This window comes from Zootoca vivipara, chromosome 4, assembly GCF_965207765.1.
Source record: "Zootoca vivipara chromosome 4, rZooViv2.hap1.1, whole genome shotgun sequence".
Taxonomy (NCBI): Eukaryota; Metazoa; Chordata; class Lepidosauria; order Squamata; family Lacertidae; genus Zootoca; species Zootoca vivipara.
The window spans coordinates 21,073,782-21,101,538 of record NC_142587.1 but is presented as its reverse complement, the minus strand read 5'-3'; the positions used below and the strand labels follow the sequence as shown (position 1 = coordinate 21,101,538).

The following is a 27,757-nucleotide window of genomic DNA, read 5'->3' as shown; positions in this document are numbered from 1 at the left end:
GAAGTGTTAAACCTGCCAAATGCAGACAATTAGAGCCTCTTGAATAAAATGCAAGAAGAGTGATGACTGATGAAGTGCCTCGATTAGAGCCAAGGAGGAAACTTTTACATTTCTTTTCTCTTGCAAATTCAGGCACATATTTGCCAAACAGAATTTTTAAATAAAAGTAACAAAAGCAGGTCATTCCCCCCCCCCCCAATTTAGTTACCTGCAAACAAGTGGGTAACTGGTACATGGTACAGGCCCATAAGAAGGCAATCTGCAAATTATCCCAGGACAACTGACACAACTATGTTAGATGCAAACCCCTCCCTCCCCACCTCCCAAGTCACAATACTTTTAAAGAACATAGGACCTACAATTTTGCTGCCTTCAAAAACATCAAAGCAAAGGAGGGGACTATCTAAGCAAACTGTTTTATTTAGGCCATACACACTTTTGTAGAATAGTAACAAATACTATAACTCTCCTTGTCCAAAAGCACATGTCACCAAGCAGTACCACTGCCTACTATGACCATAATAAGAAGTCTTTTTAGGACGCTGTTTCAATGACTAGCCACAGTCCACCAAGGTGAGAAAGCAGCACAGGTAGAAAGACCATAACCTTTTTTTTTGCACACTTACTTAGGAGTAAGTCCCATTGAAGTCAGTGGGGCTTACTTCTCAGTAAGCATGTGCAGGACTATCACCAATTATGTTTATTTTAGTTCCAATTTATTTGTATATTCATTAAAACAGAATATGTGTATATTGGGGGGGGGGGGTAAGCGATTAAAAAAACTTTACTTTTTCCCAGTATATTCCAGTATATTTTTTCCCCTTCAAAGTTTTCAAGCACCCACTCAGAATGCTAAAACAATTAAGCATAAACCTTCCATAAAATATTCAACTTCTGTGGGATTCAAGATTGCTTTAGGCAGACTCAAAGACTTGCATTCCACTAGTGGAATGATCGACTTCCCATGCCCCCATTCCTCAAAAATTGCCCCCTATGTAGTAAGTATATGCTGTTTAAGAAACTTCAGATTCAAAGACTGGTTTGATATGCAGCATAGATGACTGCAGTTTCAGGAAAAAGAAGCCCAAAGTAGTTGTGTGGCTCTTTGGATTCTAGCCCAAGTTAAGTATTCACTGACATTTCTATAATTTGGTAAACCAAATCTGGTTTACCAAGTACAAATAACTAGCATATTACTCTTAAAACACAAACATTGTTCTCATTTTGTAAAATTAAAAAAATTATATTATATTTGAGCATGTGTCTACGATCCAAAAAAACCATTAAGGCTTTGCTTGCAAGAGTTTAAACCACACATTTACTGCATTTATTGCATTTATATTACACCCTTCTTCAAAGCAGCACTGGACCATATCCAACAATTGACCTCTTTTTATTCTCACAATTCTATAAAGGTGGATTAAGCTGAGAGATGGTGACAGACCAAAGGCCAGAAAGATCACACCTACATATCTGAGGAACAGATCACATTCCCCAACATACCCAAAGCCATTTTGAGTCAAGACAATAGGGAACAAGACACAAATTATATTGTCATCAGAACGTGGCAAACCAATATTGCACCAAATAAAAGGAAAGGTGCTCATGATCTATTTGATTATCTCCCAAGAAATATTTAAAAAAAAAACCTCTTCAGCAGCAGTGGTAAATTCACATTATTACTGCAATGATATACTGGGAAATAGTACAGATAGCCTTGAAAACATTTTTTTCCTTTGCCAAAATCCAGCTCCTGAGAAGGAAACGGTAGCAGGCTTTCAGTTTGGAGCAACTTCATGGTGAAGAGGATATTATTACACAAGCCTGGGCAACACGTTTTGATTCCTGGATCAACTCACAGGCAGTCCATCTGAGCAGAGTGGGGGGCAGCCATGTACACTTGCCCCAGGCCTCAGAGGGCTAAGCCGACTGAAGGAGGGGCGGGGTGCCAGGGACCAGCTTTTTAGTTTGAGTTTATAACTTTATTCTAACAAGACTCCTGTGCCAGACCTGCATATGAGTCTTCCAACAACCCACCACCTTTTAGCCAAGCAAGACACAGAACCAAAGGCAGTGAGACTCAGATAGGGGAAGGCTAAATTCTTAAGGGCAAGGAGAAGGTTTAACTCCTCTAGTCTGGTCTAGTGGTGTTCTGACTGACTCTGTTACTTTCTCTTATACTAGGAAAGGTGGCCATTTACATGAAGGAGAAACAAACTACCGCACTTGGGGACACAGAGTTGTGGCAAAGGCAAAAACTGCCCCCATTGACTGAGTAACTTAACAACACTGATTCCATAAGGGTGCTATAAGAATGAACCGAAATGGCACTGCACACCTAGCAATCACTGCACAAACCCCAAGGGTGATGATGACGGCGATTTTGCTATTTTATAATAAGCCTCAGAAAGCATTCTTTTAAAATGAAAAACATCTTTGAAATGTTTCTTACCTTGACCACCCCATCAAAGCCAGGTATAGTGTTGACCTTTGCATTCTTTGCTAAGAGTTTGCTTTCTATCTTGTCCCCCATTGCTTGAATAGCATGCATGTCTGGTCCAATGAAAGCAACACCTTCTGATGCCTGAAGAGAGAAGGAAAGCAAAGGGGTTTTTACTCATTCATAGATAGATAGATAGATAGATAGATAGATAGATAGATAGATAGATAGATATAGATAGATAGACAGACATACAGACATACAGACAGACAGACAGACACACACACACACACACACACACACACACACACACAATGCTGAGATTTTGTTTAGAGAAAACTCTAAATTTATGTAAGCAACTTAGCTTGAGTCAGTCCATTAAAATGTGTATGAGCTTGTTAAGCCTATATGGAACACAGGCACAAAGCTCCTATAATTACTGTTTGCATAAATCAAAGCCAGACCAAAGAAAAATAGCGGAGAGCCATAAAGTATTCCAGCCTGAACATTTGCAAGATCCCCTGAGTAAGAAAAAACAGTTAACTCATGAGTCAAGGAGCCACAAGTGGCTTACAAAGATATGTTCAATAATGTATACTATACTTCAGGATTTCATTCTACATTCTTTAAAACATAAGCCTCACACAAAACGGAAATGAATTTACTCTTTGTAAGTGTTCATGACACACAGGATGGACATTTAAAATATTTAGGTACTACATATATAATAAAAGCCATAAATGGGTATTATCTTTGTAGGCTAGGCAATCACAGTAACATACTCATACAGACTGCACTTCAGAACAGGCTAAGGTCTTAAAGTGAGGTATTCTTTATGTCCAAATTATCCCAGTACTATAAACTATCATTTCTCATAACATTCTTTCATTGTATTTGTTTTTAGTTTCTCTCAAACACATACTTCCACTTTTTCCAGAGAACTTGAGTTTTTGTTTTGTGCTTGAAAAGCACTGCTATTATATATATTCAAGACCTTATGAGTTGGATAGTGTGTGTGAAATAATGCCAGTCAGACTCTTTTATAAATTGTGCAGCTTTTTTTAAAAAAAATCAGCTGACTAGTTAGACAGTAAAATCACTGACCACATTAACAACATCCTGTTTATTGATCTGCTCTGTCCCAGACAGAACATTCACAGGCAAACATATGAAAGCTGCCAGGAGTCACAACATTCATGACTTTAGGGCATTTCACAAATTCATGCATAGTCCTTGGTCTTAACTCATCGTATCCCTTAACTTGATTACTCAGGGCTGAATGTGTGAAATGAAATGCTGGGAAGCATTGCATTTGAAGTTATGTAAGGTCCATTCTCGCACATCTAAAACAAGGTTCTAGAATATAGTCTAAAAGTGCATGAGACCACAAACTCATTGAAGCTAAGCAGACCTGAGTATGGTCAGTTTCTGAACTGGTCACCACCTGGGAGCCACATGGATTCCATGATGAAAGAAAGGTGGGATATCCTTGATACTGAAGCCTTCCATCCAGCAATGAATGTGAATGTTCATACAAAACTTTAGCCCCCTTCCATGGTGGTGGGGGTAGGGCAGGCAAAACACACATGAAAGAGGTTTCTTATATGGGATGCTGAACTAGCCACAGGTAAGGAACTTGTGAAAAAACTCTGATGTTGGGTAAGATTGAGGGCACAAGGAGAAGGGGACGACAGAGGACGAGATGGTTAAACAGTGTTATAGAAGCAACGAACATGAATTTGACGAAACTCCGGGAGGCAGTGAAAGACAGGAGTGCCTGCCGTGATCTAGTCCATGGGGTCAGGAAGAGGCGGACACAAGTAATCAACTAAACAACAACAAAGGAACTTGTAGAAGAATGATGAAAATGTGTAAGGTGCACACAAAAACCCCAATCCAGAAATGGGAATCTTTTCAAATGGCAGGGTTACTATGAGTGATGGAGACAAGAGAGAATCCTGGCAAGAGAAGGGTTGAACTATCTGCTCATCTGCTGGTGAGCAGAGAGTTCAATCCTGTTGTCTGTGGCTTTGCCAGCAGGTTTTCCTATATGGCCCCTCCTGCCCACCTGTCAAAGTTGGCCTGAGGGGTGGAGGGTTGATAAAGCTATAATCCACCTGGTCAAAAAGTATTCCACCCCTGGTTTGGAACCCACCTTATACTGTAATAATACCAAACTTTGTGTGACTTTAATCATTCCATATTCTTCTCCTGTTTAACACAGTGTCAATTCCTCCACCACCCTCAGTTGTCTTTTTGTGTATCTTTATATTGTAAACCCCTTTTGGTAGAGATCTATCAAAACCATAATCCTACATGCAGTGAAAATATATGTTTCCAATCCATCTAGCTTTCTGCACCAGCATGTATGTCAAGGCAAATTTCTGGGAAATGTTTTAGGACAGGGATGCAAAGGGGATTTCCTGGGCCTGGTACACTGGGTGTTTATTGGGCCCTCTGGACCCCTCGCCACCCAATCTGTTAACAAGACCTGCTACATATAGCAACTTAACCTAGCCTACCTCACAGGGCTGCTGCAAATATAAACGCAGGTGGGGAGAGAAAAACATACGCAACTTTGAGCTCCTTTGTGGAAAAGCAAGATACAAATATATGCCACACAGCAGTTAAACTATGAAATACACTCCCACAGGAGGCAATAATGACCACCAACGTGGATGGTTATAAAAGAGAATTAGAAAAAAATCATGGAGGATAAGTCTCTCAACGGCTGCTAACCACTATAGTTATGTTGTGTCTCCGAAGTCGGAGGCAATATGTTTCTGAATACAGTACAGCGGAACCTTGGTTCTCGAACATAATCCGTTCCAGAAATCCGTTTGACTTCCGAAACATTCGAAAACCAATGTGCAGCTTCCGATTGGCGCAAGCGCCCCGTAAACAATAGCCAACAACCACATCGGGCGTTCGGGTTCCAAAAAACGTTCGAAAACCGGAACACTTACTTCCGGGTTTTCGGTGTTTGGGAGCCAAAATGTTTGAGTACCAAGACATCTGAGAACCAAGGTTCCACTGTACTAGTTGCTTGGAACCAAAAGAGGGGAAGATGCTACCTCCAAGGGCTGTTGTGTAGATAGAAAGGAAAGGGGAAGACAACATACATAGCTTTGAGCTCCTGGATACTAATCTACAACAGCAACAAATATGTGCAGCTTCATAACTCTCAGCAAACATACATACGCAAACATTTTGCCAACCTGTAGTCTTTCCTCCCCTGCATTCTAAAACTGCTGTTATAACATTTTGCAAATAGTGATTTTAAAACAAGTAAGATGCCAAGTGACTGGATAAACACAGAAAATAAAGGTGACATTAAACACACACACAGAAAGCTATCCATTTGTAAAACTGTTTAGGCAAAAAAGGAGGGAGGAATTACCACAACTGCCAGACAATCAAGAAAGCTTCCATACCCAAAGAGGGGTGGGAGCCAGGTTTGTCTCACTAGTAGCAAAGAATATGCTTAAATATACATCTATGGCAACTTCACCCATGAATACCACAAAACTGAAGCAGAAGCACTGGTACTCCTTATTTGTTTTAAATTTTTCAACGCCACCTTGTAAGAAGTTAACCTAAAAGGTAGAGTACAGCACATATATAAAATAAACAAGCAATCAAGCAAAAGATTCCAGCTTCAAGCCTTGGTGGCTGCAGATAGGGCTGGGGGGGACTACTGTCTGAAACCCTAGAGAGGTTCCTGGGTTATGAGAGTCAGCAGGTAAAAATTTTGCAGTGTAAAAAAATACTGCTGTGCAGTTTTCCAGACTGTGCAATATACAAGCAGCCACAAATGATATAAAAACACAAAACAAAAAGGGAGATAAAAAATACAGTATGTTTCATGCGTCATTCTGAACACTGTTCTTTCCCAGGACAGATTTAAAAATGCAAGACATGAGTCCTTCTAAATTAGTATGGAAAAACTACAGAGCTCAGAAGTACTCATTAAGTAATAGGTTTCTTAGTGGTTTAGGTAGAAACAAAGTGAAACATGTAAAGAATTTTCTATAGATGTTTTCCATATACCGTTTCTTACAGTTCCTGGCACTGAAATCAGTCAAAGCTTTTACATGATAAAAGAAATCTGTGGAACTAATCCTAGAAACCTCTTTCTGTTTTCTGTGCATAACACCTCCAGGCGACAGAGGAGACAAAATGCTTCATTTGCATCCTTAAACATTAGAAACTGAGAATGAACCTTTTCAGCTGTAAATGTTATTGCATCTACATTTCCAGAAAGAGGGGGGTTCAGAGAGAAAGGTTAAACAGTCCACTCAGGTTTATGTTAACTCATCTCTTTTTAGTGCCACTGATCAGTATAAAGAGACAAGAATGCAGAGGCTTAACCGCTCTGATCTCCTTCTTCATAATGTTCCATTGTATTTAATAAATGGATACAGCTCCTGATTACATGAACAAAAAGAAGACATCAGGTATGCACCAAGGAAATGGGAAATATTAACCAATGCCATCTTCCGTTTTTTCTCTCCTTCTAGTCTTGAGCAGTCAACTTTCGTTTTTGTGGATGAAAAACTAAGGCAAGGTTAGATCAGACTTCTTTAACAGTATTGACGGTGGTAGATAATATTGTTTGATATTACAATACTTGTACGAAAAATTGTTGTTGTCGTTGTTGTTTAGTCGTTTAGTCGTGTCCGACTCTTCGTGACCCCATGGACCAGAGCACGCCAGGCACTCCTGTCTTCCACTGCCTCCCGCAGTTTGTTCAGACTCATGTTGGTGGCTTCGAGAACACTGTCCAACGATCTCGTCCTCTGTCGTCCCCTTCTCCTTGTGCCCTCCATCTTTCCCAACATCAGGGTCTTTTCCAGGGAGTCTTCTCTCCTCATGAGGTGACCAAAGTATTGTAGCCTCAGCTTCAGGATATGTCCTTCCAGTGAGCACTCAGGGCTGATTTTCTTCAGAATGGATAGGTTTGATTTTCTTGCAGTCCATGGGACTCTCCAGCACCATAATTCAAAAGCATCAATTCTTCAGTAACTACTGGGGTAACATTTGGTTGTCCTGCTATGCTGTTTGTCATTGGAATTCCATTATGAATGACTAAAGCCAGATATTCTACATTCTATTTTCATTTTGTGACAATATGATCAAGTGATTCAGTTCTGAGGTCTGACTCAGATCATTACTTTCTGTTGCGATGGTGGTGCCATGACATAGGCCTTCCTGAACATTTTTGTTGGTACATCTCAAGAAACAGGCTATAATTAAGCAAAATGCAATTCTTTTCTGCAGAACAACTGGTTTTCCCCACTTCATAAGAAGCTATTCTTGACTTCCGGTCTGTCGCGGCGGAGAGAAGGACGCAGGGACTTCGCGTGCCGAAGTCCCTGGCCTCGCGGAGGGGGGGAAGTCCGCAGAGCGAGCAGACTCCCCGTAAAAGCACCGGGTAGAGAGTCCCGGTGACTCACGCGCCCAGCGGCTGCTCCGTTTTGTGGATCCCCCGCTGCCCGAGAGCTCAGTAGAGCGATCGAGAGCCGGCGGGGTGGAACCGCGGGAGCCATTTTGGGCTATATCTTACCTCCGAGAAGCGAAGCTCCGAGTCCTGACCCGGCAAGCGGCGGATCCTTCCAAACAAAATTAAAGGTTTCCATAAAGTAAGTGGAATTTTTATTTGGACTTTAAAATCACCAATTGGAAAAATAGGAGAGACTTTAAAGAAACGGAAGTCGGTCTCTTCCTAATGGCAAACCGGGAGGCGCTTTAAATAAACCCAAGCCGAAAGATGAAAAAGTTTTTGGGACGGTGGACCCGAAAGAAAGAAAGACTTTTTTGAACCTTCTCAGCTCCCGAGTCCGACACCCCCTTGAGGTACAGCATTATTAAGGGGAAGAGCGCTTTGACAGCTGTCAAAATCTGTCAAACTGTCAAAAGACCGGGTGGATTTATTGCATTGCTGTGAACAGTAAAAATTGACTGAAAATGTGGTAGAACTATTTAAATTGGAATTAAGAATGGATTTGTGATTGAGTTAAAGACAAAGGAAAAGAACAGCCAAAATGGAGTCGATCGTCTAACAGGAAGGAATTTTCCAGCACCCTTTGCCCCCTATCTCCCGTTTGTCTGCGGTTAAGAGAAGTATGAAAACAAAGTATTCTCGAGCCTTCCAGGAGGCTGTGCTGAGCTATCTACAAACATGGGAGGACATTTACAAGGAACGGCAACATCCCAATTTACCATCAGTTGAGGCTGAAGTCCAAGTTCAGGACTTAGAGGATAATTTGGATTTGGAAACTGTTGAGTTTGAGACTGTGTGTGAGGAGAAACAACCTGAGGAGAATCTTGAAGGGGACTTGGACTATAAAAAATATGTTTGGGATGAAGCGAAGCATGAATTTCAAAAGGAAGAAAAACAAGCAGAGCAAGAAAATGAGAAGCAAAGGAACATGAAGATCAATGGAACTGAAGACCCTGGAGGGGCTAAAATGTGGGGTGGTGCTATTGAGGGATGGGAAGGACAGGGGCAGGGGGGGACAAAGGCCTGGAGATGGAACTGGGAAAGAACTGGTGTGGGGTGAAAATTTTAGTTAAAAGGTTTTGTTTGGCTTTTGAAAGACGGTTTTCGAAATCTTGGCCTGCTAACGGAAATGCTGATCCAATTGGGGGGAAAGACTTAGGGAGAGGGGATGGAGGGTAAAAAAGGGGAAAAAAGCTGTGTTTTCTGGAGGGAGTTAGAAGAATGGCTGAGGAAAGAATTTTTAGGTTAATACTAATTTTTGTGAGTTCAGATAGGTGTCTGGGCAGAGAGCTGCTTATCCTCCTCTCCTTACTCTGAGGCACCCAGTGGCAGGGGGTGCTCAGAGGGGTGAGGAGGGGGTGGAAAGAAACCCAGACACAATAATGGAACCTTGGAAGTGCTGTGCCCTACGGGTTCCTCTTGTGGCAGGAGGGGGCCTGTGGGAGGGCAGCATGGAAAAGGAGGAGGATTAAGTTAATATTATAAGAAAAGGATTTTGAATTGGAATAGAAAACCCGCCATAAGTAACTAGAGATTGTCAGGAAAACCAGGAGGAAGAGTATCGAGGAAGTCACAATTATAATGTTAAGATAATAAGAATTGGGAAATTATATTTTTTCCCTATTGTTGTTGTGTTTGTATTTGTTTAAGTATGTTTATGAAAGAGCTGGGGGAAACCAATCCTCAGAGCTCCTCCATTCCTGTCCTTTCAGTGGCAGGGAGGGGATGTGGGGGGAGGAGGGAGGGGGGAGGCCAAACCCAACTTATAATGGACCCCTTTGATTCTTAACGCACACGGGTACTACCGGTGGCAGAGGTGGACCGGTGGGTGGAGGGAAAACGAAGGGACAGTGCTATATTGTATGTTTTGTTTGTCTTGTCTGTATAAAATTAATAAAAATTATTATATAAAAAAAGAAGCTATTCTTCCATTGAGAGCTAAGTGCAGGGTGGGGACCAAAGGTTGACAAACTACCCCAGAAGGAGCACCACATGCCCCCCAGAGGTACTCCCCATCCCATACACCTGTCAGCATGCAACAGCGGCCACACCCCGGGAATGGCTTTGACTGGCTGGCTACACCAGAAGAAGGTATCTGATGGGTCTCAAAGCCTTGCCCTGCATGTGAAGAAAGGCTCTGGCATATTGAGCGAACAAGACCAAAAGTGGGTCCAATTGTCAAGGAGGCGGCTTCTGCACGTGCTGTAGAGGGAAGTGAGGGGCAGATGGGGCTCGTCTACCAGGGAAGGTAGCCCACTCAGGAGGTGAAAAACTTGGATCTGAAACCTCTGCTGCCTTGCAGGATATATTAAGGAGGAGAAAAGGCTAAGGAGTAAACCTTATCTGGAGTAGAGTCCGGAAGAGGGTTGGATGGCGTCTTGTACACCTCCTTTTGGCAACTCCTGCAGCTAAGCTAGTGCCAAATGTATTGCTCTGCTTTCTTTTGGACCACATCCACAAGGCCAAGAATGAGGTCTTGTCATCTGGGCAGCCCAAGACCTCCATACACACTGCCCAGCCTTGTGCCATGAGCAGGTCACTTTGGTGCTACTAATGCAGCAGTTTGACTTCACCCCCAGAGGTGCACTCCATAGTCTCTCGAGATAGACAGATGCCAACAATTCTTCCATTGAACAAGTACATTATCTTGAAAATGTAGCAACCCCCAGTTTTTAATTGGGGAAGGAGAGAGAGAACAACTCCAATAGTCCAATGAAAACATCCCAGTCAAGTTGACCATTGCACCTTCAGGAAAAAGCTGTACTGTGAGTCACAGGCAAAAATGGCTTCTATCACACTTCGCCTAGGAATACACAAATACTCATATGGATGTAAAATGCATGACACACCGAGGTGGTAAACCAGTGGCAGTACCTAGGCAACCTTACTCTAAGGAACAACTCCTTTCCTCAGTGCGAGGGGCAGAGATTAGTAGCAAAATCAATGTTGAATTAAATAGGAGAGGTGAGGAGAGGACAAGGAGTGACAGAGGGCAACCCTTAGCCATCTCATACAAAAAGTAAAATCACTGGGTAGAGTGGCAGTGAGGCAGACAGCACCTAATTTGCCCCCCACCCTACCCCAAAGCTGGCAGCACAAGATCTGCTGGTCTGGGAGCTAAATTATGTAAAGTAGAAGGCACCCAATTCAAGGACAACCAAGAGAAAATACTTAGAAAGAAAAATGAGCTTATAAGAACACAGCCAGTGAATACTTCATTAGCTCAAGCATCAGAAGATGACATGTCAACCTTGAGAAAAGCCCTGGCAAAGATATATGGAGATCGCCCTGCAATCTCCTATTCAGAAGCTTCTCCCATATGATTCAGCTAAAAAATTGCAAATACTGTAAATCTTTGTCAACTTGCTGTTAAGCTTTTATCAAAAGTGTAATGGAGGTACAGGAAGAAAACTTTTCTGGTGATTCTGGGACGTGTTCCCCTAGCTTTACAAAGCAGAACTTTCATTTGAAATATGATTTAGTATTTTGCTCACTGATATTTTGTAAGTGGTTACAGTGGTACCTCTACTTACGAATTTAATGCGTTCCGAACGCACATTCATAAGTCGAAAAAAATTGTAAGTCAAATCCCATAGGAATGCATTGGGAGAAAAATTTCATAAGTCGAAGCAACCCTATCTAAAAATTCGTAAGTAGAAAAAATCCTATCTAAACCGCATCCAAGATGGCGGATGGAGCTCCATTCATAAGTAGAAACATTCGTAAGTTGAGTTATTCGTAAGCAGAGGTACCAATATGTACTTCCAATATGCTCCTTGGCAGAAAGGTGGCTATAAATGCAACTGATTAATTCAATAATAATAACAATGACAATGACAATGACAATGACAATGATAATAATAATATTTTGGGGCATAAACAGCATAAGAAGCTACAGTACTACCGTAATAAGGGCAATCATTAATAAAAGGTCAGAAGAAAAAAATGACAAGGTTTTAAAGACGATGAACCTCTGGTATGTGAAAAAGATGTGGGTGAACAGCTGGTCAGTAGTTCAACATAACAGGTCAAGGAAACCTAGGAGAAAAAACATGTACACAGGCACTCTTCATGGATGCCATGTTCAATCAACTGGCATTCCCTGTTGATTCACTTGTATCTTTCTGCAGGAGGGAATCACAGGCACTTTCTCACATTGGTCACTGTCCAGAAAAGGCATCCCTAGAGCAGCAACACCACTTGAACACTTGAGATTCTCTCGCAAAGTTCACAGACAGGTGAATGGAGCCTGAGGAGGGGTCCTCTTGTGGTTCAGGAACTGGCTTCTGAATACCAGTTGCTAGAAACCATAGGAGGGGAGAGTGGTCTTGTGCTCAAACCCTGCTTGCTGGTTTCCCACACGCCTCCGGCTGGGCACTGTGAGAACAGGATGCTGGACTAAATGGGCCATTGACCTGATCCAGCAGGGCTCTTAGAATGGATGTTTTCACAAAAATGGTTATTTCCACAAGATAGAACCACCAAATTATAGGGTTGGGAGGCAACTTTAAGCTCATTCAGTTCAACCCATGCTCAGGAGATGATCTACAATGCATGATGAAGCTACAGCATTTCTACTTAAATACCTCCTACGACCTGTTTGCTCCATTATCAAACTATTCTTACCATTGGTACATCTGTCCTAATGTTTAGCTGAAATCTTCTTCCTTGAGATTTCTACCCACTGCCTTTGCCTTCTGGAGCAATAAAGTACAAGCTTATTCCATATGACACCCCTTCAGCAATTTGAGTCTCACTTGTTTGTCTCTCCTTTAATACAGTACTCTCTTCTCCAAGCTAAACACACACACACACACACACACACACACACACACACACACACACCGTTATTCATGGGACATGATTTTCAGACCTTTCACCATCTTGGTTGCTACTCCCTGAATATATCTCCCCTGTTGCTCTCCTTAAAATGTGGATTGCCGGGGTGTGTGTGTGTTATTAGCAGCCACATTAGACTGCTAGCTCATGTTCAGCTTAAAATCAGCTAAGACAAATATATCCTATTCTCATATGCTTCTGCCAAACCTGGTCTTCCACATTTTTGTCCTTTGGTTACGGATACCTAAATGCATGGGACGCAGGTGTGGTCTAAACCACTGAGCCTAGGGCTTGCCGATCAGAAGGTCGGCGGCTTGAATCCCCACGGCGGGGTGAGCTCCCATTGCTCGGTCCCAGCTCCTGCCAACCTAGCAGTTCGAAAGCACATCAAAGTGCAAGTAGATAAATAGGTACCGCTCCGGCGGGAAGGTAAACAGCGTTTCCATGCGCTGCTCTGGTTTTGCCAGAAGCTGCTTAGTCATGCTGGCCACATGACCCAGAAGCTGTACGCCGACTCCCTCGGCCTATAGAGTGAGATGAGCACCGCAACCCCAGAGTTGTTCGCAACTGGACCTAATGGTCAGGGGTCCCTTTACCTTTACCTAAATGCAGGATTTTGCACATTTATCTAAATTGAACTTTGTCTTGTAGTTTCAATACTGCCAAGTCAGTATTTCCAACAAGTCAAGTTCATTTTCGATCCTCATTCTGTCTTTCATAGTGTAAGCTACTCCTTACAGCTTCATCTGCTCATCTGATAAGCACCCCCTCTCCTCCATCCAAGACATTTATAAAGATGCTAAACAGTAGAGGGCACAAGACCATCTTGTGGCACTTCATTGGGGACCTCCCTCAAGGTTAATGGGCACTCATTGGATAAAGTTGCTCAATCAGCTGTGGATCTACACATTACATATGCAAAACTGCTCATAATTGAAAATTGTTTCCTTTAAATTTCCAGGGCATGTAAAACGAGCAATATCTCTGACAAACACTGGCAAAATATTGTTATAAATGCACTGTGATTTTTTTCCCAATAGAGGGGGTGGGGAGAAAGTCTTGTGCTGCTTGTATCATAGAAATAGATTTTTAAACTATAAATCCCCTTTCAAATAACACACATTTCCCACATTTTATACAGAATTCATCTTTTAAGAACAGAAAAAATGTTGTGACATTAGTAGATAATCACACTTAAATGTCTTTTTTGCAGAAGAGGAAGCACTCTCAGAAGCTTCTGGCAACTCATTAGAAATAAATGGAGCAAACACACTACAGGAAACCAAATACAAATCTGTTTTCAAGGGAATCTTGAGCTTTTGCAGTAGAACTGTTTGAACTTCCATCCTGTTAATTGTGGAGACTACTTAAGAAATTCTGTGTCAGCAATCAGGGCCAAGAGTGGACGCATAACTATAGTAGTCCACTTTCAAAATTCTTGAAAACCCATTTAAGAATATCAGTAGGGGGTAAATTAAAGCCATATGCATTAAGAAGCTAATAATTTGAAAAATGTACAGAAGCAATGAACCTTGAAGTTTATCAAGCACTGAAATGACTATTAAGAAGTGTTTTGTCTAGCTCTAAGTAACAAAATAAAGCCAAAATGATGCCAGTCTGAAGATGAACAGTCATAACCAACAGCCTAAATTTCAACACTAGAATTTGAAATTTAGCATGCAAGCCTCAGTAAAACCTACAATTCATTAGTTGCCAAGAACATTTGTTTGCTTCAATCCATATCAGGAATTATCATTTACTAACGCAGGTATTGAGTGCACTATTATCAAAGCTCAGCTCTTTACAAAGGACAATACCTAAACATCTTCTGTGAGATGCCACTAAATTCATAGCAAAAGCTGACTGTATATCACAACAAGTTAATCCATAATTTTACCTCAGTTTATATTTAGAATTTTCAACCTTGGTCCTATGAATGTTTACTCGGCAGTAGGTTCTGCTTTATTCAATTGGATTACACCCTTGTCTGCCAACATTACAGGTAACTGCTTCACTGCTGCTTATATACATTCCCACCTCACCAAAAAGTACAACACTACATATTAAGAATACTAAAAATAAAGGATTATAAAATAAAGACACCAGCGTGGTGGTAAATAACTCCAGGTAAACATTTAACTTATTATGTCAGGCAAGGCCAACGGCAGGAGAAGGAAAGAGAGAGGAAGGTACGGTAGGAAAGTCCAAACCAACTTCATGCTTTGTACCATGTTAAGTTTCAAAGAAATTATTTTCTGCTCTTCAAATCAGAACAACGTAAAATTTGTAAATATATTGCTTGGTGGCTTTTGCCTCAATATACAGATGGATCCTAATATACATGTGTGGTGACGGTCGGTGACTTGTTTTTAAAAAGAAGGGGGGATTGAACCAAGAGATAGTTCTCACTGAGGAAGTAAAGCAGTGTCTGGGCTGCATCACTCCAGACCACCAGTAAGGGGGGCTCATATCACAATGCTGTTCCATACAGGGAAAGGGGGGGCCCTTGACATAACAAACAAGAATGCAAAGGAGAAGGCTAACTTAGGATTCAATGTCTCCATGTAACAGCTTTTTTCCAAATATGTAGGAGATTTTTTGGGGGGGAGAATCATTCAGTCATGAGAGCTGCAGTCTGAAGTGGTATCGGCCAGACATACATTAACAAAGTACATGACAGCTAGGCTAAAACAGCAGGCAACATATCTATTACCAGCTGTTAGCGATGGTTCGTGTTTTACGGCTTGGTCCTTTGAGTGAGGAAGATGGTGGCCCTTCTGAGGGCACCATCTTGATGCCCAAGCTTGTGAACTTCTGAAGGCATCTGGCTGGCCAGTGGCCGAAAGCAGAGTACTACTACAGTAAAGGAACCTGTTCTGAACAACAACATTTTGTTTGCAAATTTAAAAAATGTTGCACACCTGCAGCTGCAGCCACAAGCAATGGTGAAAGATTATAATGAACTAAATATCCTCATGCATGCAAAAGGTTAACATTATTATGTCTTAAAACTTGATATGCTTTCTAAGAGAAAGTCTTGAGTTTTTTGTGCTTCAAGTTTAACAATTTCAAAGCTAACACAATGGGAAAAGAGGCCGTAACTGAGTAGTAGAGCGTGTACTTTATATGCAGAAGGCCCCAGTTCAATCCCGCCTCTCTTCGTAGGGCTGGGAAAGATCCCAGTCTGAAATCCTGGTGAACCACTTCCAGTCACTGCAGACAATACTGAGCTTCCTAAGTTCCTATTTTAAAAACTAACCAATTTATTTTGGCATCAACTCACATGTGCAAGGACCCGCATGATTCTCACTTGCCGTTTGATACACATGAATGACCTTGTGCTCAGGATACACTTCTAATTATGGCACTCAGAATTCAACCGGGCATCTACTTGTTCCTAGCAGAAGATGGTAGGTAACCCTGCTCTAGATCAGGCATCCCCAAACTTCAGCCCTCCAGATGTTTTGGCCTACAACTCCCATGATCCCTAGCTAACAGGACCAGTGGTCAGGGATGATGGGAATTGTAGTCTAAAACATCTGGAGGGCTGAAGTTTGGGGGTGCCTGCTCTAGATCATGGTTCTGAAGACAGAGCAAATCGAAGTCTGAGAGTGGCAAGATTAACCACATGAATAGCAGGATGAAAGGAGAAGGTCCCTGGCTCAGTCTCCGGCATCTCCAGTTAAAACAGATCAGATAGCAAAGACCTCTGTCTTGAGACCTTGGTGATCTGCTGCCAGGAGAATAAATATCAACTTCTGAAACAACACTTTATACCAGACTTTTAAACTGCTAATTTATGTGCTTGAAATGGTTAAAACATTGGTTTTGCAACTGGTAGAGCCAAGTTCAAATTCCTGTCTTACCAGGAAGTTGAGTTCCTAATGTCATATGAGGAATGTATAGCTGCCAGTAACAAAGTTAATATAAGTGTTCTCATTCCTGTTCCCACTCATTTCAGAAGAGGATTTGCGACTTTCAGTAAAGCAGGTAAAGTAACCACTTGGATTCAAACTAAACTGAACTCAGCCTTAGGCAGAAGCAACGCTCTGTAAAACTTGAAAGCTAAAATAGTTCTTACCCCCTCCCCCCCAAAAAATGGACCAAAAAAATTAGCCTGCCTTACTTTGTATATTATCTATTACTGGGAATAAATCAGCAAATTAGTACCTATGCCAAATGCTGTAATTTATGCAATGAAAACAATCATGATCATAATTTTTAATTAGATGAACACACACACAAATCAGTTTGTTTAAAGTATGTCACCTTGTTTTTTAGCTGAAAAGGCCCCAGCTTTCAAAGATCAGTAGTAAGATAGCCCCTGCCAATTTACAATCTTAAAAACATGACAGAAGGAAAAAGGAGTAGGGAGGGATGAGGGAAAAATTAAGTTCATGCACCAGTTCTTAAAGTGATGGTTCTTTTAACAACCATCTGAAATGAAAAAATTCATTGCTGTCACCTCACTGACCTTCTGATGTATATCTTTTGCCCAAAGAGGAAGCTCAATCTCCTTGCCATACATTTGCCATACAAAGCTGCCATACCTTTTTGGGGCCTAACTTCAAGATGTGGAAGTATCCCTGATTGGCTCTCTTTAAACTTAAATCTTGTTCTCTTGGAATATTTTCCATAAGATTATGCTCAGACAATATACTATAGTAGCAATAGCCTGGATCCTGTTTTTGCAAGAAAGGAAACTTAACTGGCTTACATTAATATCTGAACTGAGCTGAAGGGCATAAATTAGAATGATCTGTATTAGAAAGGTCTATATTAGAATGATGATGATGATGATGATGATATACACACAGAGAGAGAGAGAGACACAGACACAGACACAGACACACATTTTCTCTGTTGTTCAGCTTGACAGCAGCTCTTATCAGACAAAACTGTGAATGTTTGCCACAGATGGCAATGTCTATATAGAGATTGGCAACTGGCATGCTCAGGGCACCATTACTATACCATGTTGCCCCTCTATTCCCCCAGTTGATGCCATTTGTCTCCTACATCGCGTGCATCCCTTCAGATTAAGAATGCTGCAACAAGCTGGTACGGGTCGCAAAGAATGGGGAAAATGAGTCGCAAGGCAGGAATTCACAGGATCTCAAAGCTTTATAATTTGATCCCAGAGCACTGCAAAACCCATCAAGTCCTTTGTTTCCTCAGTCCTCATAACAATCAGACTTTGCTTAATAGTTGGGGAGGTGTATGAGAAAGAGAGAGTAGGAGAAAGAGAGAGAGAGAAACCAAGGAGCCTGGTGCACAGGGCATTGTTCTCTTGCTTTGTCTCAGATACGCTGTAGTTTCACATTGAGAGAAGGCCTGGCAGGAGAGAGGAATTTAAGGATGATGACAGTAAAGGTAGCAACAAAAGGGGTTTTAAAATACGACAGCCTACCTGTGATAATTTTTATAGGCATTATCTTTTTATTTTCGTATGGCTCCACGCACTACTAATCAGTGATCTACTGGAAACTTCAGAACCTACTGAAAAGCCTGGCAGGATATTTGGCTTTCAATTCTTCTACTCTGTTTATTCCCAATACAAGTATGTTCAACAGCCTAAGAAAGAGCCCTTGAACAAGAGCAGTCACTTAGCAATGAAATGTAAATTACTGACATGGGCTAAAACTTGGACTTGTCACTGCTAATGAGCACATTAAAAGGGGGGGGGAAATGCACACTAGATTACTATAACCTTTTCACTTAACCCTGTGTGTACTGAAAGCCACAATTCAGCACCATATCAAAGAGCCTGCATAATAGAAGTGCTACACAGCAGCTTTTTGTCAAGCTCAAGGTTAACCTAAAAAGCATAAGAGAACTGTTGGGTACTGATTAAAGTGGAGGTTCAGATCCAATGACACTACTCATGTAAACCACATACCGTAATTAAGTTTTATGTGGCCACAAAGGAAGCTTCTATTTAAGACCAGCCATGCTAGGTCATGTCAACTGTTCATCTAACTCAGCACACTATCTTCCAATAAAGGACAGGCAACACCCTTTTTTATATGCAAGCAAGGAATTTTACTAGTAAGGAATAATGGCAATATCCAGCCGTTCCTCTAATCAATGTTTTATGGCCATATGGCCACATCTTCTTGATATTATGACATTTACATTGATGAATACATTGTAGTCATGTTTCTGTCACTAATCTCCATTAGCTAATAATTCCATATCTTATGTTTAACTAACTTTTTTTCTATAGAAATGTCCACATTTTTGAAAGCCAAAATAGCTAAAATATAACAGAGGAGTTATTAAGATGGCTGAGCAACTCAACATTTAATAGCAGCACCAAATTATCACCTGGCTGTATAAACAATGGCTATTACACCTAGGAATGCTTCTCGTAACCTGAAATAACATTTGCCCAATGTTTATGGCATTGTCCAGTTTATAGTATGTTCTATGCTTATTTCCATATACCTTTTTTAGTTTAAAATTTCTACAATGAACAAAGCTAACAAGTCTTAAAATTTAAGAGGCCTCCTCTGTGCTACAAAGAAAAGTACCTCAGAAAATATACAGGAGTTTCAAAACAACTGATGACACAGCATTTACTTCATGGGCAGCTATATTTTCTCAAGTCAAGGATCACTGGCTTTAAATTTTTCATACTATAGATTGAGCCACATATTTTCTTGAAAGTGATATATACTATAGTGCTGGAAAGAAAGAGAAGGAATGAGTACTAAGAATTCAGATAGCTCAGGGGTTCCCAAACAGTGATCAATGGACCACCAGTGGTATGTGAGCTTCATTTAGGTGGCCTGCAGCATGTCCACATTAAATATTCATATTCATTTTTAAATTATATTTTTACTGCTTCTTTTATTTCATATAATATATTTTGTTGTTGTTGTTTAGTCATTTAGTCGTGTCCGACTCTTCGTGACCCCATGGACCAGAGCACGCCAGGCACTCCTGTCTTCCACTGCCTCCTGCAGTTTGGTCAGACTCATGTTGGTAGCTTCGAGAACACTGTCCAACCATCTTGTTCTCTGTTGTCCCCTTCTCCTTGTGCCCTCAATCTTTCCCAACATCAGGGACTTTTCCCGGGAGTCTTCTCTTCTCATGAGGTGGCCAAAGTATATAAGATATTTTATTGCAATATAATTTGAATTCTATGAAATGTAGATTATAAAAACAACAAAATGCAGTATAAGAAATAAAAGAAGGAATAAAAATACAATTAAAAATCATACTACATCGAGCACAGCACATTACAACTGCTACAAGACAATTGTGGTCCATGGGGGGGGGGTGTTTGGGAACCACTGAAATAGATAAAGAGCTGTGATCCCTTCTTTTCAGAGATGCCCCCTGAAAACAGCACCATTTTGATATTTTGTAACTTTTGGGGGGGGGAACTGTATCTCATAAGCAGAGAAGTAGAGCTAATGCAGTGATACTTTCAGTAGTTTGTGAATGACAAGTCATGATAGCCAAAGCATTGTAGCGACCAGAAACAGCCACATGAAATTGAAGGCTACTGATTGGAAGCTGAGCAGATTTGAGGGCGAAAATAACCCAAAAGTAGCACAGAAGCATAGGGGCAAGACTACAAGCCCACAAGAGGTAAAAATAAGAGATTTTTAAAAGTCACTTTTTAAAAGTGTCAACTGTCAAGGGCTCTCTACAGCCCACTGATAATGTCAGGTGGGGATATATGGCCCACGGGTTATGATGTACAAAAGAGGCAATATTTCTCAAGAGAAAGGGAAAATAAATACATATCACCTCCCCATCTCTTGTTCAGCCCAAGGACACACAGTCCTTTTTCAGTGCTCCTGCGTACCAAGGAACCAAAGCACATTTCCAGTTAGAAAACAAACAAACAAAAGGAAAGTATTTCAATTTCTTCCTCTGAGATAACTGGATAAACCGAGACAACTGGATAAACTGCACTGGATATATCAACATAGTCTTCAGTCACTTATTTAGGTATAAACTTTAATTTACAAAGCTTCAATGGAGTGAAAAGTGTTTTGGGGGGAGGGGCAGCCAGCTCAGCTGTACTGACATTTTCCACCCTGCAATAGTTCAATATTTTAAAATTGATCAGAACATTAGTGGTTACTAAAATTAGTATGCTTAATTGGCAACTGTTTCCAGCATGTGCTGTTCTATGAATCATTTAATAATGAAAAAGTGACGTTTATGTGTATATCATTCACATGAACTTACCCTCTTTGTGTTAAACTAAGCTTTGCTTTCAACTCTACAATGCTCATCTATTGAGATCAATTAGTAGAGAACATTCTGAATTATTTATTTCTGCTCCCTCCTCTTGGATCTAGCAATACACCTTCTAAACCACATGCATAAGACAAAGTTGTGAATCATAAAATCCACATAAGGTTCAGGATTATAATGAAAAAGAGCAAGGAAAATCCAGCTATGTGACATAAACATTCTTTACAGTTATTGCAATCGGAAGTGAGGAAGCAACACGCATGAACTTCACCATTTAAAAATATAAGACCTTATCTACTTTGCCAATGTACAGTTAAAAAGGCACATGAGTTCCCATTTGTGCCCTCTGCATCTGTTCCAAATTACGTTTCAATTAGATACACAGAACAGGGAAACAAACATGTTTCTGCGTTCTTGACATACAATTTACACATTTGGCCCACACAGAAAAGTGATTTGCATGCAAGAAATTCATCTTACATAATACTTATAGCTAATACTTAAACACATGAAAGCTGTGTTTTTTTCTATAGAAATTAAAAATCTTACTAACATATAATGTTACTTGACACAATATTCACCTCATGACATACAAATGAATATCCAAGAATAAAATTAATCCAGTCTGCATTACAATAAATTTGGCCAGGGATATTGTCACCAATCTTGTAATCCAAACCCCGAAAACCCACCAGATTGCTAGGAAGTGAGCCCAGAGTGGAATAATGATTGCAAAATTGCCAAGTTTGGCAGCCAAACCACAACATAATAGCTTCACGACAACATGAACAAATGCTTTTGTTTCATTGTTTTATATTTAGGGAAATTGCCAGCTAATGCTAGCTCTGGGACAGCCTAGTGAGAAACCCATTTGCTTGGGAGTAAAATCTATCTTCTGTTAAAGATCAAAGCATTCAACTTCACACCTCCTTTTTCCATTAAGAAAGGAGATTCACTTTTTTATTCTAATTTACTTATTTGGGCTTGGAAGCTTTTTGTATGTCACTGAAGAGATTTTTTTGTAGTAAGTGACTAATAAGTCAAACAAGTTGTTGTTGAAGTTGTTGTTGTTGTTGTTGTTGTTGTTGTTACTACAAAATTCTTTCACATGGCAAACTCTGCTAAAAGGCAACTGGGTGTATCCTTTCCAATTTCCCACTAACTTTAGAAAGAAACAAAGCTCAGCATCATGCAACGACAGACCCATTAGAATTAGGTTATCATTTGGTTAAGTTGCAAACTCCATAAATAACTTTTCTTATTTCGTTAGCAAGCAGAATTTTATTTTTAAACGAAAAACTGACATTAGTGATGAGTTAATAAGGGCTGAACTAACAAGAACAGGTAAGCAAACCAGTACACAACTTCTGCACATTACCTTCCAGAATCCTGAACAGATAGGTGAATGCAACCAACTGCACCCTGAGAAATTGTCACTCTTTCTTCAAATATGTTCATTATATCTATTTTGCCAACATAAGTCCCGAGAAAGAAATCTATTTTGCAATTATGTTTTAAAGCAGCAAAACCTGACTATATCTGGCCTCCAGCCTATGAAACGGTCCCCCCCAGGGAAGCTCGCCTGTTGTTTTTGTGCAATCTTTTCAGCAACAGAAAAAAATAAATTTCTTTCTTCCCAGGCTTTGTTTTGTACATTTTAGCAGTGGCACAGTTTTTAGAGGTTTAGAGTTGACTTTCCACCTCTTGACAACAGCTTTTAATACTGTTTACTGGGGTTTTCTTTTTTGTTAATTTGGCTGGAGAAGTTTTTTCATACCGTATGCATTTTTCATATGCATGCTTTTTCATATGCATAATGGAAGAGTAGGCTATTGGCATTCTCATGCAATTGCACTTAGGGATTTTTAGTTGGGTTTCCTATTTTGTATGCTGTAAGACACATAGAAACTTTGGTACAGGTGATACAAAATTTAAAAAGTAACAATATCAACAATGAACTTAAGAATCCAAAATATGGTCCATTTTCAAATGCAGCAAACCAGCAGAGAAGTAAAAACACAGCCTATTATCAAGTAACTTTAGCTTGCCTGGAGCACATTTTCAAACAATAAATGTGATCTGGAGCATGATTTACCAACACATTAAATACAGGAATATGTACTGACACATTACTTCCTCATTTTGCTGCAGCATTTGCACTACTTTTAAATAGCAATTTCAGTCTCTTAGCCATTTCACGTTATGAAACATAGATCCAAAGGCCCATGCTGGACTGATCACATGACAAAATTAGCCTTGCTAAGAGGTACATTGGCCTACTCATGTAAGCAGCACAGCCTGGTCATTTGCTGGACTAGAATAATGTCTACTCTCTGCTCTCCCAACCTCAAATATTACTGTGGCAGGTAAAGGCTTCAGACTAAAGCAGCTGCTCATGTGCAGCAAAATTATCTTTAAGCCACCTGGATGATCCAATATTTGGCATCTGTAAGGCATTTCAAGCTCTCTTAATGAATTGCACATTCTCTATAATGTCCTCCAAAACTAATTACAGGTACAAATATGAAAGCCTTTACATATCAGACCCCAAATTGTGCCAATTTAAACAGCACTTTACAGCTAATATCCAAGGCAACCAGGGGTTTTTATTCCTTGATATTCTGCCTCTGACACAATGCACCCTCCTATATTTTGGGGGCACATACACATCAGAAGTGTAAGCAGAGAGTGGTAGAGACAGTGAATTTATGTTTCCAAATAGTCTGCCTTAGTCATCCGTGTTCTAGTAAACTCCAGGTTAGGCTACTCTAATGCACTACACATGGGAATGTTTTTGAAGTCTGGAAATTGCAGTCAGTAAAATCAGTAGTTAGTTGTTAGGATGCCGACAACTCAGCGCGCTGAAAAGCAGTAGTCAGGGCCAGACGCAGCCGAGGTACGCAATCCAGGTCAAAGCCAGCAGTCAGGGTCAGATAAAGCCGAAGTACACAGTCCAGGTCAAAGCCAGTAGTCAGGTTCAGATAAAGCCGAAGTACACAGTCCAGGTCAGTCAGGAAGCAGAGGTCAGGGGAGCCAGGAGTCAAAATGCCGAAATCAGGAAGCCGGGAACAGGATTAGTCAGGAGTCAGAATACAGGAATACACACGATGAGTGTTTCAACTATGCCTTCAAACGCGGCAGTTGCAGACACTGATTGACTCTTCTCTGGCCTTCTCTTAAGTATCTGACTCACTCCCACGCTTTCTATTGCATTCTTCGTTTATCTGCTCGGCGATGTCGAGCTGTGAATGGGGGGGGTGAGGGGGCCGGCTGGTCTCCTCCCTGACTGGGGCCTGCTTTTAACTCAACTTCTCCCTCTTCCTCTTCTGAGGAGTGCCTCCACCAGTCTTCCCCCCCCCCGGCATGAATTCCTCACATTCCTCTGTGGGTGCCACTTCATAAGGGGGCTGTGCCACCACTCTTCTCCCTCATCTGTCTTGACCCTGACATCACCCCCCTTCTCCAGAGCTGCTCCCCTCTTCCCAATCCAGTGGTCTGGGCCGAGTTGGGTGCTGCACATGGAATGTTTTCTGTAGTACTGGGGCGTGGACCAGGTCTGCATCTTCCCAGGAGTTTGCCTCTGGCCCATACCCCTTCCAGGCAATAAGATACTGCAGTTTCTGTCGGGAGTCTAGGATCTGTTCTACTTCGTACTCCGCTTCTCCATCCAGCATGATACGCGGTGGTGTCTCTTGGACGGGTTGATAGCGGTGCGCCGGGACAGCTGGTGATAACAGCGCACGGTGGAACACTGGATGAATCCGCATCGGGCCGGTAGACAGAGTCGGAAGGCCACGGGGTTAATCTGTTGCACTCAAAGGGTCCCACTCTCTGTGGAGCTAGCTTCTTGCAGCGACCTTTCTGTGGCAAGTCCCGTGTCGATAGCCATACCTTGTCCCCCACCTTGAGGTCTGTGCCAGGTTGGCGGTGTGCATCCACTGTTCTTTTATAGTTCTCTTTGGCCCGTTCTAGCTGGTCGCGTAGCAGCCCTTGTATGGCTGATAACTCTTCCACAAATTCATCTGCAGCTGGTAGTGGCAGTAGTGTGTCTGGAGACGGGAAGGCACAAGGGTGGTACCTATAGTTCGCAAAGAACGGGGACTGCTGCGAGGAGGCATGCAAGGCATTATACGCAAATTCCGCCAAGGGGAGTAGACCTACCCAATCGTCCTGCCAAAAGTTAATATAGCAGTGCAGGTATTGTTGCAATGTGGCATTAGTCCTTTCCGCCTCACCATTGCTCTCAGGGTACCGCGTGGAGGTCAAGCATACCTCCACCTTTAGCAACTACATGACTTTCCTCCAGAACTGGGAAGTGAACTGGGTTCCTCTATCCGACACGATTTGACGGGGCAGTCCGTGCAGCCAGAAAATGTGGTCAACGAATAACCGGGCTGTTTCTTGGGCGGTTGGCAGCGCCTTACATGGTACAAAGTGGGCCATTTTGGTGAAAAGATCTACGACTACCCAGATCACTGTCTGTTGTTGTGAGGCCGGGAGATCAGTAATGAAATCCATGGCTATCGTCTCCCAAGGCCCCTCTGGAGTAGGTAGTGGTTGTAGCAGCCCTGCCGGCACTTCTCGGGGCCGCTTGGCGCGCTAGCAAACCTCACAGGCCTTGACGTACTCCCAGACATCCTTCCACACTTGTGGACACCAAAACTGACGTGTTACATGATACAGCGTCTTGTACCTTCCGAAGTGACCAGCAGTCATGACACTGGCGTAGCACCCTGGCCCGCAGTTCTCCGTCCGGCACATACAGAGCGTCCCCGCGATAGAGCAAACCATTTTTCTCTGAAAACGGTTCTACTCTGGATGCATCTTCCCGTAGTGCTGCTAGTTTGTCCCTGGCGAACGGGTCTGCTGCTGTGTGACGTTGGAATTCAGGGATGGCCACAGCCGATCCTGAGGCCAACTGCAACTGGTGGGGTTGAAGAACGTGTCTCAATACCTGGTCTTGACGAGCATCCTCGTATTCTGGTTTCCGGGATAGCGCATCAGCTCCTTTGTTCAGTTTGCTCGGCACATATACTACCTTAAAACACCTTGCTGAAAGAAATGGGCAGTATAATTTGGAAATAAGAGCAAAACCACAAACTGGAGTTGGAGGTAACCTGTGTAAAGAGATGGAAAGAACACCCCCAAGATGGAGTCACATCAAAGCAGGATCAGAGGAAAGAAACAGAAGTGGAGCATGGGAGATAAATATTGAGATTAGTGGAACAGGAAAACAGGAGGGAAATACTGGAACCTAGGTACAGGAGAGGGAACTGGCAAGAAAATTGTAAGATTCTAGGGAACAAAAAGGTTTTGAAAAGAAAGCAAAAACAGTACAATACTACAGGACAGAACAAAAGATAATAAAGACACCCAAACGTTATGGGGCTTTTTTTAGGCCGCAAAATCTACATCTAGGGTCATACCCTTCACCAGCTGTGCCCTGAAAAGCCTGAAGTCAACAGGTAGCAGCTCAGTATAGCTAATCACACATGCTAACACATAAGCTGGGTCTAACCATACATTTTTTTAAGCTACCTTTGCACAACATTTTTTTAAAAATCTATTTTCCAGCCTTTCCACACAATAGATGTTCAGTTATCTCTTGCTCTCTTGCACAGGATTCAGATACCTTCTCACATATTGGTTCTGCTGTTGTAAAGATACTGCATTTTCCCAGTTACCAGAAACACAGCATTTTGTCACTAGGAAATGAACAATTATTCTCCCAGCAAGTATAGGCAGAGATACTGCAAAATGCCTCTGCACTGAATGTCACATGACACAGCACAAGTCTCTCCCCCCCTCTCTCTCTGTGTGTGTTTGTGTGTGTGTGTGTGTGTGTGTGTAAAAAACACATGCCTAACAGAGTGCCACAACACAGAAAGAAATAACCATGCCCAGTACATGGCACCTCCCATTTCAACATGACAGGCATGTTAAAATGACACTGAACTTCTTAAAATTAATCATTTATAATATATACTCCCTTATAGAACCTAATGAAATTCTACTTGATTTTCTACTCATGCTTCACACATGGGCAATGGCGAGAGGTGCAGCTCCGAGTCATCCAGGCCACCAGCATTCTGCTCTCTCATCATCTTTATCACGGCCTCTCCCTTCTTCCTGGTGGACTCAGCTAGCCACCCCACTCGCTCCTCCTCTGCCACTATGTCAGCCAAGGCGCAGCTGAAGAACCTGGAGCAGCTGCTTTTAGCCGAACTGCCACAGTGAGAGAGGCCTAAGTGCGGAGGCACTGCTGGAACACCTGCTCAGCCTCTACATCGAGTGCAGTCATGACTCGCCACTCCAGAGGGCCAGGCTCATCGCAGGCTTCCTCAAGTGGAAATGGACCTCTTGATCATCAGGAGTGACATGGGCAAGTTCCTCATCAATGGCACTTGGGCAGCCTACCCAGAGTCAGCAGTCAACATATCACTGGCAGTAGGCCTGAGAGCCATACCGTCTCCCCCATGGACCGCAACCGGTGCAGCATCTGGCTGTGCTGGTTTAACAACAGACACGAGGTGTATTTTATGTGCATTTAAACGAAATGAATTAGAGTAAAAAATTATGAGTCACGGGAACATGGAGGGTGTGTGCATGAACTTACCAGTGCTTAGCTTATTTTGTTGTTGCTATTCCGATATCTCTTAGAGCAACTGTAAACTACAGAAGGCATGTGGGCTTCACGATGAGAGGTTCTGAATTACACTCCCAAATAATATGCTGTAAATGCTTTATTTGGTTACAAA

The 27,757-nt window shown here is 41.8% G+C and overlaps 1 protein-coding gene across 3 annotated transcripts in view; it reads right to left on the bottom strand.

Moving 5' to 3' along the window:
- Nucleotides 1-27,757, bottom strand: part of PCCA (propionyl-CoA carboxylase subunit alpha) — a 231,211-nt gene that overhangs the window by 170,021 nt on the left and 33,433 nt on the right. For all 3 annotated transcript variants that reach the window (XR_015949464.1, XR_015949463.1, XM_035114547.3), the window contains exon 7: nt 2,453-2,584. Coding sequence is in view for 1 of the 3 variants with exons in the window: in XM_035114547.3 (XP_034970438.1) it covers nt 2,453-2,584 (132 nt within the window). In the remaining 2 variants the exon portion in view is untranslated. The remainder of the gene's footprint in view (nt 1-2,452; nt 2,585-27,757) is intronic.